Source organism: Nothobranchius furzeri, chromosome 8 (assembly GCF_043380555.1).
Source record: "Nothobranchius furzeri strain GRZ-AD chromosome 8, NfurGRZ-RIMD1, whole genome shotgun sequence".
NCBI classification, from domain to species: Eukaryota; Metazoa; Chordata; class Actinopteri; order Cyprinodontiformes; family Nothobranchiidae; genus Nothobranchius; species Nothobranchius furzeri.
In genome coordinates, this window is record NC_091748.1 from 65,437,245 (window position 1) to 65,453,177 (window position 15,933).

General features: G+C 44.5%; 2 protein-coding genes across 3 annotated transcripts in view; one reads left to right on the top strand and one right to left on the bottom strand.

The window, feature by feature from the left end:
* Positions 1–11,697, top strand: part of LOC107392817 (dipeptidyl-peptidase 9) — a 30,842-nt gene extending 19,145 nt beyond the window's left edge. For both annotated transcript variants that reach the window (XM_015970835.3, XM_015970834.3), the window contains exons 6-21: positions 337–505; positions 589–699; positions 869–997; positions 1,080–1,141; positions 1,245–1,345; positions 1,957–2,134; positions 2,334–2,493; positions 6,654–6,733; positions 7,491–7,661; positions 8,328–8,463; positions 9,116–9,261; positions 9,510–9,656; positions 9,831–9,983; positions 10,236–10,378; positions 10,841–10,952; positions 11,036–11,697. In XM_015970835.3, the coding sequence (XP_015826321.3) occupies positions 337–505; positions 589–699; positions 869–997; positions 1,080–1,141; positions 1,245–1,345; positions 1,957–2,134; positions 2,334–2,493; positions 6,654–6,733; positions 7,491–7,661; positions 8,328–8,463; positions 9,116–9,261; positions 9,510–9,656; positions 9,831–9,983; positions 10,236–10,378; positions 10,841–10,952; positions 11,036–11,128 (2,091 nt within the window). In that variant the 3' untranslated portion in view covers positions 11,129–11,697. The remainder of the gene's footprint in view (positions 1–336; positions 506–588; positions 700–868; positions 998–1,079; positions 1,142–1,244; positions 1,346–1,956; positions 2,135–2,333; positions 2,494–6,653; positions 6,734–7,490; positions 7,662–8,327; positions 8,464–9,115; positions 9,262–9,509; positions 9,657–9,830; positions 9,984–10,235; positions 10,379–10,840; positions 10,953–11,035) is intronic.
* Positions 11,698–12,993: 1,296 nt separating this feature from the next.
* On the bottom strand, positions 12,994–15,672 carry LOC107392818 (angiopoietin-related protein 4). The gene is made up of 7 exons (XM_015970838.3): positions 15,101–15,672; positions 14,846–14,956; positions 14,663–14,750; positions 14,196–14,309; positions 13,998–14,093; positions 13,630–13,911; positions 12,994–13,525 (listed from the first exon to the last, which is right to left on the bottom strand). Exons 1-7 carry the CDS (start codon positions 15,572–15,574, stop codon positions 13,344–13,346), a joined length of 1,347 nt encoding a protein of 448 aa, XP_015826324.3. The 5' UTR covers positions 15,575–15,672; the 3' UTR covers positions 12,994–13,343.
* Between the last annotated feature and the right edge of the window lie 261 nt (positions 15,673–15,933).

Here is a 15,933-nt window from a genome sequence, read left to right on the forward strand (position 1 = left end):
TCTCGGTTCTTTGACCATAATACGTGCCTCGCCACTTCCTAAAAACATTTCGTTTTCACCTTCTTCAGCCTACATTTCTGTTTTGATGTTAAAATCAGTCAGGTCCAACTAGTTATGAGATTTATTTAGAAACAGGAAGTCTTTCCCAGGTTGTTGCACAAATGTACATTTAAATAATATGAAATGTATAGATGATTATTGTTTTAAAAGCATCTTAAAAACATGTCTGCTTATTTAAGAATGAAATTTGAGATGTTGCTTCTTTTCTTGACTAGTTGAATTTCTGACCGGTAGCTGTTTTGTTTTTTCCTCGTTTGCTTTGTGTTTTTATTTCAGACTTCTCCGATGGATCCCACAGAAATCAAGAGCCAAAACTCAGGCACACGGATGGACCCTAAGATCTGCCCTGGAGATCCCACCTTCATCGGTTTCATCAACAACAACGACATTTGGGTGACAAATATCAAGACAAGAGAAGAAAGGAGACTCACCTTCTGCCATAAAGGTCAGGACTATATAGTGCTCACTTTTTACCCATTTTATTATTTTTTTGTTTTATTTAATTTGATTTTTACGTTTCCATCGTAGGTATTGATAACCCAAAAGATGATTCTAAATCTGCTGGTGTAGCTACGTTTGTCACCCAGGAAGAGTTCGATCGTTTCACTGGATACTGGTGGTCTCCGGTTACTCATACAGGTGATTTTTCTGTTAGAGCTATAAACAAATCCGAGTAAATATCATATTGTTCTGATTCTTACTGGGTATTTAAAACTACCTCATATTATCACTGGTCAGCATGTAGTTTACAGTGATGTTACTTATGTATAAGTTTTGTTCACTTTCTCCTTGTTTACTTTTAATTTAGAGCCAGATGGTTATAAAACTCTGCAGATTCTTTATGAGGAGGTGGATGAGTCTGAGGTGGAAATCATCCATGTCCCATCTCCAGCTCTGGAAGAGAGAAAGACTGATGTGTACAGATACCCACGTGCAGGTATGAGAATGGAAACTCTTGTGGAAAATGAGCTAATTTTTGCAATTCTGCTTTGATGTAGCTACATTTTGTTTGTGTCCAGGTAGCAAGAATCCTGACATTACTCTCAAAATAGCAGAAATCAGAACCGACAGCCAAGGAAATGTGAGCACTTCTTATGTTGTTAATGTGCCGTGTTAATCCACTCACGGTAAGCACTGGCATGTGTTTTTTGTGCTGATCTCTGGTTGGTGGTGTTGTTCCCCAGATTGTCAGCACACAGGAGAAAGAGTTGCCTGTTGCCTTCACTAGTCTGTTTCCCAACGTTGAGTATATCACCAGAGCTGGTTGGACAAAAGACGGTCGATAGTAAGTTTATTCTTTAAGAATTTGGAAAAAACAAACCTCCACCAGCTCAGGACATCAGTCTAGTGTTTATGCAGGGTATCCGCGGGTCCTTAAAAAGTCTTAAATTTGCTTTTCCAAATTTAAGGCCTTAAAAATCCTTAGAAATGACAAATAATCCTTAAATACAGTTTCCAAAGGTCTTAAATGACCAAAGACCCAATAAACAAGATATTTTTATTTCTATAAAATTTCTGTGAATTCCTAGTTGTGTTCAGCATTTTTGTGTACGATGTTGGCGTAAGCGGAACCGTACACATTCAGTTGGTTGTGAAAGGGGGCTATTTTTAGATGAGCACATTAGCTGGTTAAGCTAGTGGGAGCTTGCACCATGAGGAAGTGCAAGTTTAATGGTAACTGGATGGCTAATCCCACGTTTGCGACGTGGCTAGCACCGGTTCCAGGCAATAGCTGGAAATTATAGCTTAAATGAAATTTAAAAAAATAGCTTACATTTGGTCAAAGTGGCCTTAAAAAGGTCTTTAAAAGTCTTAAATTTGGCTCCCTTAAACCTGCAGATACCCTGTTATGCTAAAGTTCCTGTTCGTCACAGATTTTCTCTCTGTCCGTGTCAGTGCGTGGGCGGTCATGATGGACCGGCGGCAGCAGCACCTCCAGCTTGTCTTGCTCCCTCCTGCACTCTTCATTCCTGCTCATAATGATAAATTCAGAAGGCATGAGAGCCTGAAGGTCCTCGGAGACTCCGTCCATCCCTTCATCATCTACCAAGAGACCAGTGATGTCTGGATCAATGTGAGGTCCAGCATTTGCACCAGGCTGCATAATCAGTTCCAGCATAGTTTCCTGATCTGATCGGTTGATCAAGTCTTTTTATTTGTTTTATGGACGTATAAAATGAGCAGCTGTTGCGTTTTCTGATTTTAATTAACTTTTCTGTTTAATGTGAGCAGAACAGAAAGACAACAAACCAAACAATTGCTTTTCTTTCCAGGTCCATGACATCTTCCATCCTTTTATCCAAACGTCTGATGACGAGTTCACCTTCATCACAGTAAATGAGTCCAAAACAGGCTTCTGCCACTTGTATAAAATCACCTCTGTGTTACAGCAGAAGAGCTTTAACTGGACTGAGGGCTACATACACTCTGAAGGTAACCCCGTCCTGAGAGCACCAGCTTGTGCCAAAGTTGTCACAGTTTTATAGCTAAGAAATTCGTCTTCGTCTTCGTCTTCCTCCGCTTATCCGGGTCCGGGTCGCGGGGGCAGCATCCCAATTAGGGAGCTCCAGGCCGTCCTCTCCCCGGCCTTGTCCACCAGCTCCTCCGGCAGGACCCCAAGGCGTTCCCGGACCAGATTGGAGATGTAACCTCTCCAACGTGTCCTGGGTCGACCCGGGGGCCTTCTGCCGGCAGGACATGCCCGAAACACCTCCCCGGGGAGGCGTCCAGGAGGCATCCTGACCAGATGCCCAAACCACCTCAACTGGCTCCTTTCGATCCGGAGGAGCAGCGGTTCTACTCCGAGTCCCTCCCGAATGTCCGAGCTCCTCACCCTATCTCTAAGGCTGAGCCCGGCCACCCTACGGAGGAAACTCATTTCGGCCGCTTGTATCCGCGATCTCGTTCTTTCAGTCATTACCCAAAGCTCATGACCATAGGTGAGGATTGGGACGTAGATCGACCGGTAAATCGAGAGCCTGGCTTTCTGGCTCAGCTCCCTCTTCCCCACAACAGATCGGCTCAGCGTCCGCATCACTGCAGACGCCGAACCAATCCGCCTGTCGATCTCCCGATCCCTCCTACCCTCACTCGTGAACAAGACCCCGAGATACTTAAACTCCTCCACTTGAGGTAGGACCTCTCCCCCGACCCGGAGGTGGCAAGCCACCCTTTTCCGGTCGAGAACCATGGTCTCAGATTTGGAGGTGCTGATCCTCATCCCAGCCGCTTCACATTCGGCCGCGAACCTACCCAGCAAGAGCTGAAGGTCAGAGCTGGATGAAGCTAGGAGGACCACATCATCCGCCAAAAGCAGAGACGAGATTCTCCTGCCACCAAACTCGACACACTCCACACCACGGCTGCGTCTAGAAATTCTGTCCATAAAAGTGATGAACAGAACCGGTGACAAAGGGCAGCCCTGGCGGAGTCCAACCCTCACTGGGAACAGGTCCGACTTACTACCGGCTATGCGGACCAAACTCACGCTCCTCTGGTAAAGGGACTGAATGGCCCTTAACAGAAAGCCACCCACCCCATACTCCTGGAGTGTCCCCCACAGGGTGCCCCTGGGGACACGGTCATAAGCCTTCTCCAAATCCACAAAGCACATGTGGATTGGTTGGGCAAACTCCCATGCCCCCTCCATCACCCTTGCAAGGGTATAGAGCTGGTCCACAGTTCCACGGCCAGGACGAAAACCACATTGCTCCTCCTCTATCTGAGATTCAACTATCGATCGGACCCTCCTCTCCAGTACCTTGGCGTAGACCTTTCCAGGGAGGCTGAGGAGTGTGATCCCCCTATAGTTGGAACACACCCTCAGGTCACCCTTCTTAAAGATGGGGACCACCACCCCGGTCTGCCACTCCCTAGGAACTGCCCCCGATGACCACGCAATGTTGTAGAGACGTGTCAACCATGACAGCCCTACAACATCCATAGCCTTGAGATACCCAGGACGAACCTCATCCGCCCCCGGGGCTCCGCCGCTGTGTAGTTGTTTGACTACCTCAGCAACTTCTGCCCCCGAGATCGGACAGTCCATCCCCAGGCCTCCCAGCTCTGGTTCCTCCTCGGAATGCGCATTGGTGGGATTGAGGAGCTCCTCAAAGTATTCCTTCCACCGTCCCACTATAGCCTCAGTTGACGTCAGCAGCTCCCCATCCCCACTGTAAACAGTGTGAGCGAGTTGCTGCCTTCCTCTCCTGAGGCGCCGGACAGTTTGCCAGAACCTCTTTGGAGCCGATCGATAGTCTTTCTCCATGGCCTCACCAAACTCCTCCCACGCCCGAGATTTTGCCTCGGCAACTGCCACTGCTGCACCCCGCTTGGCTATCCGGTACCTGTCTGCTGCCTCCGGAGACCCACAGACCAGCCACGCCCTGTAGGCCTCCTTCTTCAGCCTGACGGCTCCCCGAACCTCTGGTGTCCACCAGCGGGTACGGGGGTTGCCACCACGACTGGCACCGGCCACCTTACGACCACAGCTAGCAACAGCCGCCTCAACAATCGCAGAGTGGAACAAGGCCCACTCGGACTCAATGTCCCCCACTGCTCTCGGGACGTGGTCAAAGCTCTGCCGGAGGTGGGAGTTGAAGACCGTCTTGACAGGTTCTTCTGCCAGGCGTTCCCAGCAGACCCTCACTATGCGTTTGGGTCTGCCAGGTCTACGCGGCATGTTCCCTTGCCATCTGATCCAACTCACCACCAGGTGGTGATCAGTTGACAGCTCCGCCCCTCTCTTCACTCGGGTGTCCAAAACATACGGCCGCAGGTCAGATGATACGACTACAAAATCTATCATCGACCTGTGACCTAGGCTGCCCTGGTACCAAGTGTACCGGTGGGCATCCTTATGTTCGAACATGGTGTTCGTTATGGCCAAACTGCGGCTTGCACAGAAGTCCAATAACAAAACACCGCTCGAGTTCAGATTAGGTGGGCCATTCCTCCCAATCACACCCCTCCAGGTCAAGCTGTCATTGCCCACGTGAGCATTGACGTCCCCCAGCAGGACAATGGAGTCCCCTGATGGAGCACTATCTAGCACTCGTCCCAGGGACTCCAAAAAGGGTGGGTACTCTGAACTGATATTTGGCCCATAAGCACAAACAACAGTCAGGACCCGTTCCCCGACCCGAAGGCGCAAGGAAGCTACCCTCTTGTCCCCCGGGGTAAACCCCAACACACAGGCAGAGAGTCTCGGGGCTAACAAAAAGCCAACCCCAGCCCTCCGCCTCTCACCCGGAGCAACTCCAGCAAAGTAGAGTGTCCAACCCCTCTCCAGGTCTCGGGTTCCAGAGCCAATGCAATGTGTCGAGGTGAGTCCGACTATATCTAGCCGGTACCGCTCAACCTCTGCCACAAGCTCCGGCTCTTTCCCCGCCAGCGAGGTGACGTTCCATGTCCCAAAAAGTAGTTTTCTTGTCCGGGGATTGGACCGCCAAGGCTCCCGCCTTGGTCTGCCACCCGATTCGCATTGCACCGGACCCTTCATGTTCCTCCTGCGGGTGGTGGGTCCACAGTTGGACGAGCCCATGTATCCGGTTCGGGCTGGGCCCGGCTGGGCCCCATGGGCGAAAGCCCGGCCACCAGGCGCTCGCTCACGGGCCCCAACCCCAGGCCTGGCTCCAGGGTGGGACCCCGGTAACCCTCCGGGCCGGGTACTCCGACTCTTCGTTTTAATCGCCATGAAAGATCCTTCGAACCGTTCTTTGTCTCACCCTTCACCTAAGACCAATTTGTCATGGGAGACCCTACCAGGGCACTAAGTGCCCCAGACAACATAGCTCCTAGGATCATTAGGGCACTCAAACTCCTCCACCACGATAAGGTGACGGTTCAAGGAGGGTAGCTAAGAAATTACAATTAAAACCTAGTTATAATTGTGGAATATTGTGTAAAGATGCTAGGTTTTTGTCAGAAACCGTTATATTTACTGTCTGCAGGCAGGATATGTTTTTGTTTACTTAAAGACCAAGTTTACTGAGAAACCATTTTTTACTTATTTTAAATGTGATTGGTCACTCTGCAGTTTCACATGCTGGCTAAACTTGAAAATAGTCTTCTATCTCATTTCCTGCTCTAGAAAGCAGACGGGGAAACGCTCAGATTAGAAAAGCCTGACAGATCTATGCAACACTGAGGATTAGCATTCATGGACTCGTCCATCTTAGCTCACAATGGGGAAGGCTGTTGATGATTTAGCATCCAGGCGAGAGCAGAGAACGTCTCAGCTAGAAGAAGCTAACTGTTAGCATTAGCAACTCCACCACACAGCAGAACTCCTTCAGGCTTATGTTGTTTGTGGAGTTTAAGCATTGTTATGCAAACTGAGTCAGTGGTAGAGTTGTGTTGCTGTTAGCCAGTCAGACGAGAGATGTCCAAGTATTAGGAAGCAAAGCTCCTAAACCTTTAGTCTGCTGTTACCCTCTGCTCCAGCTTCGTTGCTGATATAGGATCGCCAGATACATTTATAATAGAGACCACTGCAAATGTGTTGAACAAAACAAGTGAGCTTGCTCTTTAATGAGTCATTTAATCTCTGATTATAATAGGTTGCCTTAGACTTCTGTTTCTTTGCCCCTCAGATGATTTTAAGTGTCCGGTTAAAGAGGAGGTGATGGTGACCAGTGGGGAGTGGGAGGTGCTGGCCAATCATGGAGCAAAGGTAAAGCTCCGCCCACATTTCTGTTAATGTTGATAACTTTTATTGTTTATACAAATGACCCCCAAACAGGAACAGATGGAGATGTAGAGTTGGTTTGTCTCATTAAAGGAACTATACCATGCTATCTTAAAGCTTTCATAAAAACGACAGGCCCTTATATGATTAAAATATTACTGTTGGCACTACCGAAATGTCATTTGTTCTGAGATGCAAGTTATTTTCTTGAGACATTCATCAACCTGGAATGAACCCCGCCTCTACCCGTGCGAGTTCCACTCATTTCATAAAGTAATTCTCGGCCTTCAGCAAATCATCATGAAGCCATGAAGAAGAAAACCATGCCGATTTGCAAAGTAGATTTTTCATGATATAGTGTCTTTAAAAGCAAAACATTTAACAGAAAATCTACACAGCCTCTCCCAGTTACGGTAAACAACTAAGACCCTACAGTCTAATTCTGCTGCTCAGACTGTCATAAATATAACTTTTTGACTTTGCTTGGTTTAATTTACAAAGACTACATTTTTGATCACATTCATGTTAAAACGTGCGAGGCTGGACTTACTAGTTTTATCCTTTTATTGTTAATCATATTCAGTCTTTTTGACGATTATAAAAATGTTGTTTCTGTGAGTTTTAACTAGAAAAACATGCAGATTAAAGATGTGTATAAAAGTAATCTATTAATGAGAATAATTATTGTAAGAGATGCAAATGAATGCAATGCACTGTTTAATTCTCTGCTGTATTTGTGCAGCGTTCCTGCAGTCCTCAGATTTGGGTGGATGAGGCGGCAAAGCTGGTTTATTTCCAGGGAACCAAGGACTCTCCTCTGGAGCACCACCTTTACGTGGTGAGCTACGAGTCTCCAGGGGAAGTCGTCCGACTCACCAAACCTGGCTTCTCCCACAGCTGCTCCGTCAGCCAGGTATCCCAGCATACACTTGTAATGCAAACAACCTGGATTTATTTGCAATTAAAGTTACTAAAGAAGGTTTGTGTTGTTTTATTCACGTAGCAGAAATCAAATAAATCACCTGTTAGCATCAGTGCATTTCTAAAGCCAGTAGAATAATTTATTGGGACATTTGTCTGCATTTGATAATCATCACTAGTTGGTTTAATGCACCTCTGATGGGGCGACGGTGGCACAGGAGTTAAGTGCTCGCCCCATAATCGGAAGGTTGCAGGTTCAAGCCCCGCTCAGTCTGTCGCTGTCGTTGTGTCCTTGGGCAAGACACTTAACCCACGTTGCCTGCTGGTGGTGGTCAGAGGGACCGGTGGCGCCAGTGCTCGGCAGCCTCGCCTCTGTCAGTGCGCCCCAGGACAGCTGTGGCTACATTGTAGCTCATCCCCACCAGTGTGTGAATGTGTGTGTGAATGGGTGAATGACTGGTTGTGTTGTAAAGCGCCTTGGGGGTTTCCAGGACTCTAGAAGGTGCTACATCAAATACAGGCCATTTACCATACAAAGCAATCAGGACATCATGATAGATCCACCGTTCATGTGTTCATTTAAATTCAGTTGTAATAGTGTTCTAACTCCAGTGGAGGACACTGTGTAACACTGACTCATCTTGTGTCTTTCATACAGACCTTTGACATGTTTATCAGCCACTACAGCAGCTTAACAACCTCTCCGTGTGTTCACATCTACAAGCTGATTGGTTCGGATAGCGACCCGTTGCACAAAGAGCCGCAGCTCTGGGCGAGCTTGATGGAGTCTTCTGGTACTGAATTCTGCTCACTTTAAACTTTTAACTCATTCGCTGCCAGCGTTTCTCACCATTTTTACTGTTTTTTTTAAGAGTCACAGAACGTTGCGTGCTAGGATGATGTCGATGCCAAAACAACCCAAACAAAGCGGAGACTCACCTCTTGCATCAGGAAGAATCTGCGTGTTTCGAGCGTTATCCGTTCTTTCATAATCCGTTGTTGAATTGTGATCGGCAGAACCTTTTCCGGTTCGCGTCTCACTTTTTTTACAGCAGCGGCCCAAAACGATCTCCTAACACGTGGATTTTCTGCTTCCTGATCACGTGACGTGTAACCTATGTGGATGAAGATCGGCTTTAGAGCTGAGATGTTTGTTCTCACGGTGCTGGGGCTCATTCCGATGCCCACACAGTAAAAACATGCAAATGACGACTTTAGTCGTCAGTGGCAGTGAATGAGTTAACACGAAGTTTAGATGTTTCAGATTCTCAATAAATAAACAAAAATCCCAAATGTAATCACAGCTTTATTGAAAAATATAAAATGTTTGAACAGTTTTGAAAGTTTTGAAACCGTGAATGTTTAACACTGATATCAGGACATATTGTAGATGTGATTTATTTTATTTATTTATTTTTTTAACTGGTTTTGTTTATTTGTTTCCAGGTCATCATTTTGATCCTTCCACTCCAGAAATCTTTAACTTTACCGGAAAGTCAGGCTTTGAGCTTTATGGCATGTTGTACAAACCAAACCACCTGGTTCCCGGCAGGAAGCATCCCACCGTTGTCTTTGTCTATGGTGGTCCTCAGGTTTGATCTTTAACTTGAAACTTAAATTTACATAATAAAACATCTGAGTCTATGGTGCAGAAAGGCCTTTTTGACGGAAAAATCCAAATAGAATTCTCTTATTAAATAGTCAATCACATCTTTTGGTCTAGCTGAGTATTTTAGGTGTTTTCTGGTCAGTCAGCATCTCTTGAAGGTCACTGTTTATAGTGAACCATGAGATGCTGCTGAGCCAGGAGGATGAAACAGACACCTGGTTTGTTTTCCAGGTGCAGTTAGTGAATAACTCTTACAAAGGCGTGAAGTATCTTCGGCTGAGCACTCTGGCGTCTCTGGGCTACGTGGTGCTGGTCATCGATGGGCGGGGCTCTTGCCAGCGAGGACTTAAGTTTGAAGGGGCTGTGAAGGACAAGATGGTAACTGTGGCAAAACATCCTTCTGATGCTGCTAAATGTAGAAAGACATCTACTAGAACATGTACAGAAATACTTAGATAAGCTAAATGTGTTTTAGCATTTCACTGTTTGAAAATCATGCCTACTGAGTGCACTTTCGCAGATTTTAATGAATGTTTATTTATTTTAATTCAGGGTCAGGTGGAGCTTGAAGACCAGGTGGAGGGTTTGCACTACATAGCTAACAAGTATAAGTTTGTGGACTTGAGTCGCGTCGCCATCCATGGCTGGTCGTACGGAGGCTTCCTCTCCCTCATGGGTCTCGTCCACAGACCCGAAACCTTTAAGGTCCAAACCAGACTTGACTTTGTTACAGAGAAGACTTACAGACACTGTTTCCATATTCTGCCATAAATGATTCATGAGTAGAAAGTTTCCATTTGTTTCTGTCTGTTCATTTGATCTTGATTTTCTTTAATCATAGATCTAACATTAGGGATGATTTGAAGTTAACGCACACATGATTGATAATTCCTGAAATTGGTCTGTTTTAGCCGTTTTAAAAGTGATGAATAATTAGTCTTTTTGTTTGTTGGTTAGGTTGCGGTTGCAGGAGCCCCGGTGACCTTGTGGACGGCTTACGACACGGGCTACACGGAACGATATTTAGACACGCCTGACAAAAACCAGAAGGGATACGAAGCCTGTTCCGTCGCTCTGCATGTCGACAGGCTTCCCAATGAGTGAGACCCGTTTCTAAACTTGATTTTATTTTCTTTTATATATATTTAAGTAACTTTTTAAAATGTTTTTATTTTTATTTTTTGCTAGATGGCTCATTAGGAGACCTTTGAGTGAGTTCTAACTGAAACGTTTTACTCTTTTATAAATAAGCACAATAATAATTGACGTTAAAGAAAAATTACAGTTTTTTTCATGTTTTAAGGAAAATCACACAGTTTGTGTTTTATTTTCTTTCGTGTTGCCAAGGCAATAGATTTGTCTTGATTTTCTTTCTCAAAGAGAAAGCCAAGACATGACTCAACATGACCTATAAAACCCTACCCTGAAGACTCAGCATAGCCCAGTTTATTCACTAAAAGCTTACTGGATGAATAGTTTTTATGACTCATTATTTAAAATGTAAATGTGAGTAAGTAAACTAATCAAAATGAAAAACCAATGCATGTCTTTGTGTCCCACAGGCCCAACAGGCTGCTCATCCTACATGGATTTTTAGATGAGAATGTACATTTCTTCCACACTAACTTCCTGGTGTCCCAACTCATCCGAGCAGGAAAACCCTACAGGCTACAGGTACAACAAACACCTGATGTGTGCTGATATTGGTCTGAAAATCTCACAGCAATCCAACACGTCTCTACATCTTTTCGCTCCAGATTTATCCCAACGAACGGCACAGCATCAGGTGTCCGGAGTCCGGGGAGCATTATGAGATTACGCTGCTGCACTTCCTCCAGCAGAACCTCTGATAAGCCTTTCCACACACTAACTTTCCTTTCCTTGCTTCCTACCCTCCTCTCCTGTTTTTACTCATGTTTGTTCAAACCTGCATCACCTGTGACTTAACTTGATTTTTATGATCAGTTGAATGCAAACTACGCCAAACCTCATCACACCTCAAGATATGATCATGAGTCTTCAAGTTGCTGCAGCATTTTAGCATTAAGATAATATTACTTGATTCAGATGTTAGTAAAGTTAGCATGAATCATCACACAGGCCTTGGAAACAGTCTTACAGTGAATGTGTTTGGCTTGTTTCAGGCCCTGAAACCAACAGAGGGCGCTGTTTACTCAGAGTAAATCTAAAACTCTCGGAGCGTGTAGGGGTGACAGAAATAATTGTTGGTATTTAAAATGCTGTTTGCTGCTCCGCAAACAGGAGATGCCAGTGAAGACGTACGTGGACCTTCCTTAGACTTTTAAAGAGATTTCTCTATTTGTTTTGAAGCTTTATCGATTTTAGCTGCTTTTTTCCCTCTAACTTAAAGCAGCATTCCCCCATTTCATCTGAATTTAACAATTGTAAAACTCTTTAAGAGATAACAAGCAACTCTTTTTACCACTTTTAATTACACTGATATGTTTTTCTCTGAGTTTTGTCCTTTAAGTGCTGCCATAGATGATTTTATTCACTAACAGAGTCCAACTTCACACTTTTATTGGGTGATATTTTAAAAAGAAATATGAGTGATGGGCACACGTTGTAACTTGTTGCTGATCTTTTCAGTCGTCTGCTTTACCTTGATGTGGAACTTGTCTTTCTTCTGCTGCTGAGAACTTTTGCACAGTAAATATTTGCCTTGGTGCCAAGAAACTGACCTATAAGAAGACATTTGAGTCGACTCTTGGGTGCCTTTCTAGAATTTAGGAGCACCTGCTCTCACAGTTAATATATATTTATCAGGGAATCTAACACAAGACTTTGTAGGGGCCGGTATCCACTGGTCCGGTCAGACTTGGCATCGCGTGATGACATCATCAAGCTGCTGCCGGCTGCAGAGGATCATGGGACATGGAGTCCCTGCTGGCGCTGATATCATTATGCTTTATTGTCTACGCTTCAGGGCGTAGATGGCATAGTCCTTTGGAGAAAATACTGCGTAGTAATTTTCTCATGAGGGCAGGACCCCAACAACTTGCAGCAGTGAGTGAGTCTGTTGTCTTGTTACTGTCTGATGAAAACCTGTTAGAGGAGCTATTGTTATACATACACAGTGAAATGTTCTCTAAACCCTTGAAAAAATAAACAGAAGTAAACAATGTATTAAAGTTCTTGTTAGGGTCTTTTATTTATTTACCTTTATCAGCATTGTTGCTGAAAATGATCTTGAAAAGCGTATTTGTAAGATTTCCAGCCCTTATATTTTCTGGGATTTTAACCCGAGTGGGAAAAAAAAACACCAAAATGGAACATTGATTAATTAGGACATAATGTAATGAACTGCTGTTAATGAAAGTGGAATGTCATCATGAGACGCAAATTGCATAAAAGTCACCGTTTTTCATTAAACTATTTAAAGGGTCATTTTCTGAAAATCAATAAATTCTTAACTGCATTTTCTTTGTATGAATGGATGAAGTTTTAATCTCTAAGTTAAAACAAGCTGCGTTTGTATTAAAATGGATAACCTGAATCTGATTCACAAAAAACAGCAAACGTAATCTCCTCCGACTGATAGGTTAAAATATTAAATCTCAGATTTCTCACAATGTTTAGCAAATTTTTCTATCATGGAAATGAGTCCTTTATGATCTCCAGCTGGTCTAATATGAGCTGCTAAGCTGTTTAACATTTATTCTCTTTATGATTAAGCACACTTCCATAAACAAACTTTTTGTTTTTAAAAAGTTTATTTTCACATATTTCATACAAATATAATTGTTTCAAGCTGTGATGAAATATTTGAAATAGAAAACCCCTGAACATTAATTAAGTACAAAGTAAATTATATCAAATACATAATTAATAAACAAAATCCCTTTCAAAGGAAATAATATCGGTCAATGTGACTGAATGAACTTTAAGGTCTCATATGCAAAGCATAGAAATATCTGATCACCAGTGGAGATCAGTAGTGTGCGTATGACAGCGTCTTTATGTCTTTCAGTAGTTAAATGTCTTTAAAATGTCGTTTTCTCTGGCTTGAGTTGGCTTTTGCTCTTTATTCTTTTTGGTTCAGGTTTAAAGATTTTTTGATGCTGGTGCGATTTTAAGAAGAGTTGTCCTCAGAGAGCTGCTCTGTCCCGCTCTGATCGTCCAAAACATGGACTGCCTTCCGGACTGGTGTTTTCGGAGCTGGCCGGGCCGTCGGGGAAACTTTCCGTTAAGATTAGATTCACCGCAGCTGCTGAACCACCAACCACCTGCAAGTAACGAGAGATTTTCATTCAAACTTCCACCAACGTTTAGGTTCAGATGGTCTGGTTTAGGATCAGGATTTGCCTGTCTGACTGGATCTTGTGTGTACCTGAGAGCATCTGAGCACAGTTGATGTCTGCAGCGAGGTCGTTGTCTCTGTCGGCTGTGGAGAAGGGAAGACCAGAAGCTCCAGCGATCACAATGTCTTCCTGAACTCCAGAGGGAGATTCCTGCTCGAGGTGCAGAGCAAACATCTTCTCCTCGCCATCCAGCTGGAATTTGTAATGAGCTTCTCGCTGCTGCCCCGCCTCATCAGACAGCTCCACCTGCAGGATGTACTGGCCTTGCTTGGAAAGGGAGTGGATGTTGTCCAAACCCAGCCAGAACTCTCCTGATAGATAAAAAAAAAATCCTACGGTTATTTTTCTGGCTCTACACAAATGCCACAACAATTTTTTACCAGAAGCTTCATCTCACCTTTGAGGCTCCCAAATCCGTTCTTGTAGCTCTCCCAAAGTTGGTTAAAGTTCTGGGATCCATCCTGACGTTTCTGAATGATCGTCCATCCACCTTCTGAACAGAGATCAGAAATAGTTGAGTTAATACGGTGTGCAAACGTAATTAGCTTTTCATTAAATAACCAAAGACTTTGACTGGTTTGAGTCTTCGCCTCACCTGGAGTCATTTGACAGAGGACGCTGAAGGGTTGTGAGCCCTCAGGCTGGATTGTGTAGATGCCGCTGGCTTTCTGTCCTCGCATAAACAGATCGTGACAGTCTTGGGCCAAACCTGCAAACAACAGACCAGAAATAAATCAGACTGAGGATACAAGTCAGTGTTTTCACATCCAAATGCTTTAAAAATGTATTTTTGTTCTAATTCACATGGTTAAGCTCTCTGTCATCTATTTTTGTGATCTTTGCTCTGTGTTTGATCAGCTCTGCCAGCGAGTCAAACATCATAACTCAAGGTGCGAAGGTGAATTGCTTGGTTCTTATGTCACTTTATGGTTCACCAGTCCCTTGTACGTGTTTGCACTCACAGCTGACTGATTAAACTGTAGATTTTTATTGCAGATAAGCTTTTAAAACTAATATTTGTATTTGAGTGAAAGTTGAGCTTTAACTGAAATGAGCTGTTACCTGATTCCCTTTGGATGGGCTCTGCTTCGCCTGTCAGTGCCATCTCCTCATCTCTCCGTCGGTGTGATTTCACTCTCTTGTGTGCAATCTGCAGAAAATGGGTCAAAAGATTTTAAAAAATCTCATTTTCTAAACAATGAAACATTCTATTTTTAGGACAGCATGGTGTTGCCAGGATCTCACCTTGGTTTGCAAGGCTTGTAGGTGCAGACTCTGTTTCTCCAGTTTGTCTTGTTGCTGCTGAATTTTCTCCACCAGCTGGTCTATGCGTCTGTTCTGAGAGATCATCAGCCTCTGGAAACGGCAAAAGCAAATGTTTTTAGCTTTGTGGGATTGATCAGTAACAGAATATTAACTACTCTTTAGATCTAAACTGTCATTTCTATAAACTATCGATTCGGAAATCAAATCAAACATGAACCCGTTATTTTCTCTCACCTGGATGAATGAAACAGTCTTGTGCTCGCTGTCGTTGCCATCCTGTATCGGCTCCGTCAGCACCTCCTCTAGTCTGTCCATCCTGGACGTGATGTCCTCTGTCTGCTTTTTCACCTCCCCCACCTTCAGCTTCACCTCCTCAGCTTGCTCTGTCAGCAGTCGGTACCTCTCCTGCTCCCCCTCTCCTCCAGCTCTTTGGGCTCGCAGAGCTTCATCTTGCTCCTGCTGCTTCTTCTCCAGCTCAGCCACTGTGTTGTTGAAGACCTTCAGTTTGCTGTTCACGTCCCTCATGTGGGCTTTGGTCTTGTCCACATGCTCCTTCAGACCCTGACCAAGCTGCAGAAGGCCGTGGGCCACCACATTCACGTCATCCCATGAGGCGTGCTTGTCCCGGCGTTGTCTCTCTGTAGGGAAGCCGTCTCCTACATGGACCAGAATGGTCAGGAGGAGGATGAGAAGTTGAGGCATCTTCATTTTTGTGTCTTTGGTTTTAAATCAGCACTTCTTCTTGTGTCTCAGTTGTGTGCTGCTGAATGGGACTGTGAGGCTTTTATAGCTTGGTGCTGCAGTAAAGAGCTCCTCTGATTGGCTGCTTACAAGAGAAGGGAGGGGAGACAGAGGCGGGGAAAGCCCTTTATAGTGAAGATATGAGCTATGATGCAATAAAACATCTGAATTACTGGTTAAACGCTCAGTAATGCAGTAGTGATTTTTGTCTTAATGCTGTCATTGGGTATGCACCAGAAAAGCAACCAGAAGAGTTGTATTTATGCTCCAGAGGACCTCTCACCCACATCTAACACACATCTAACAGACTTCATGTATCTGTTTCA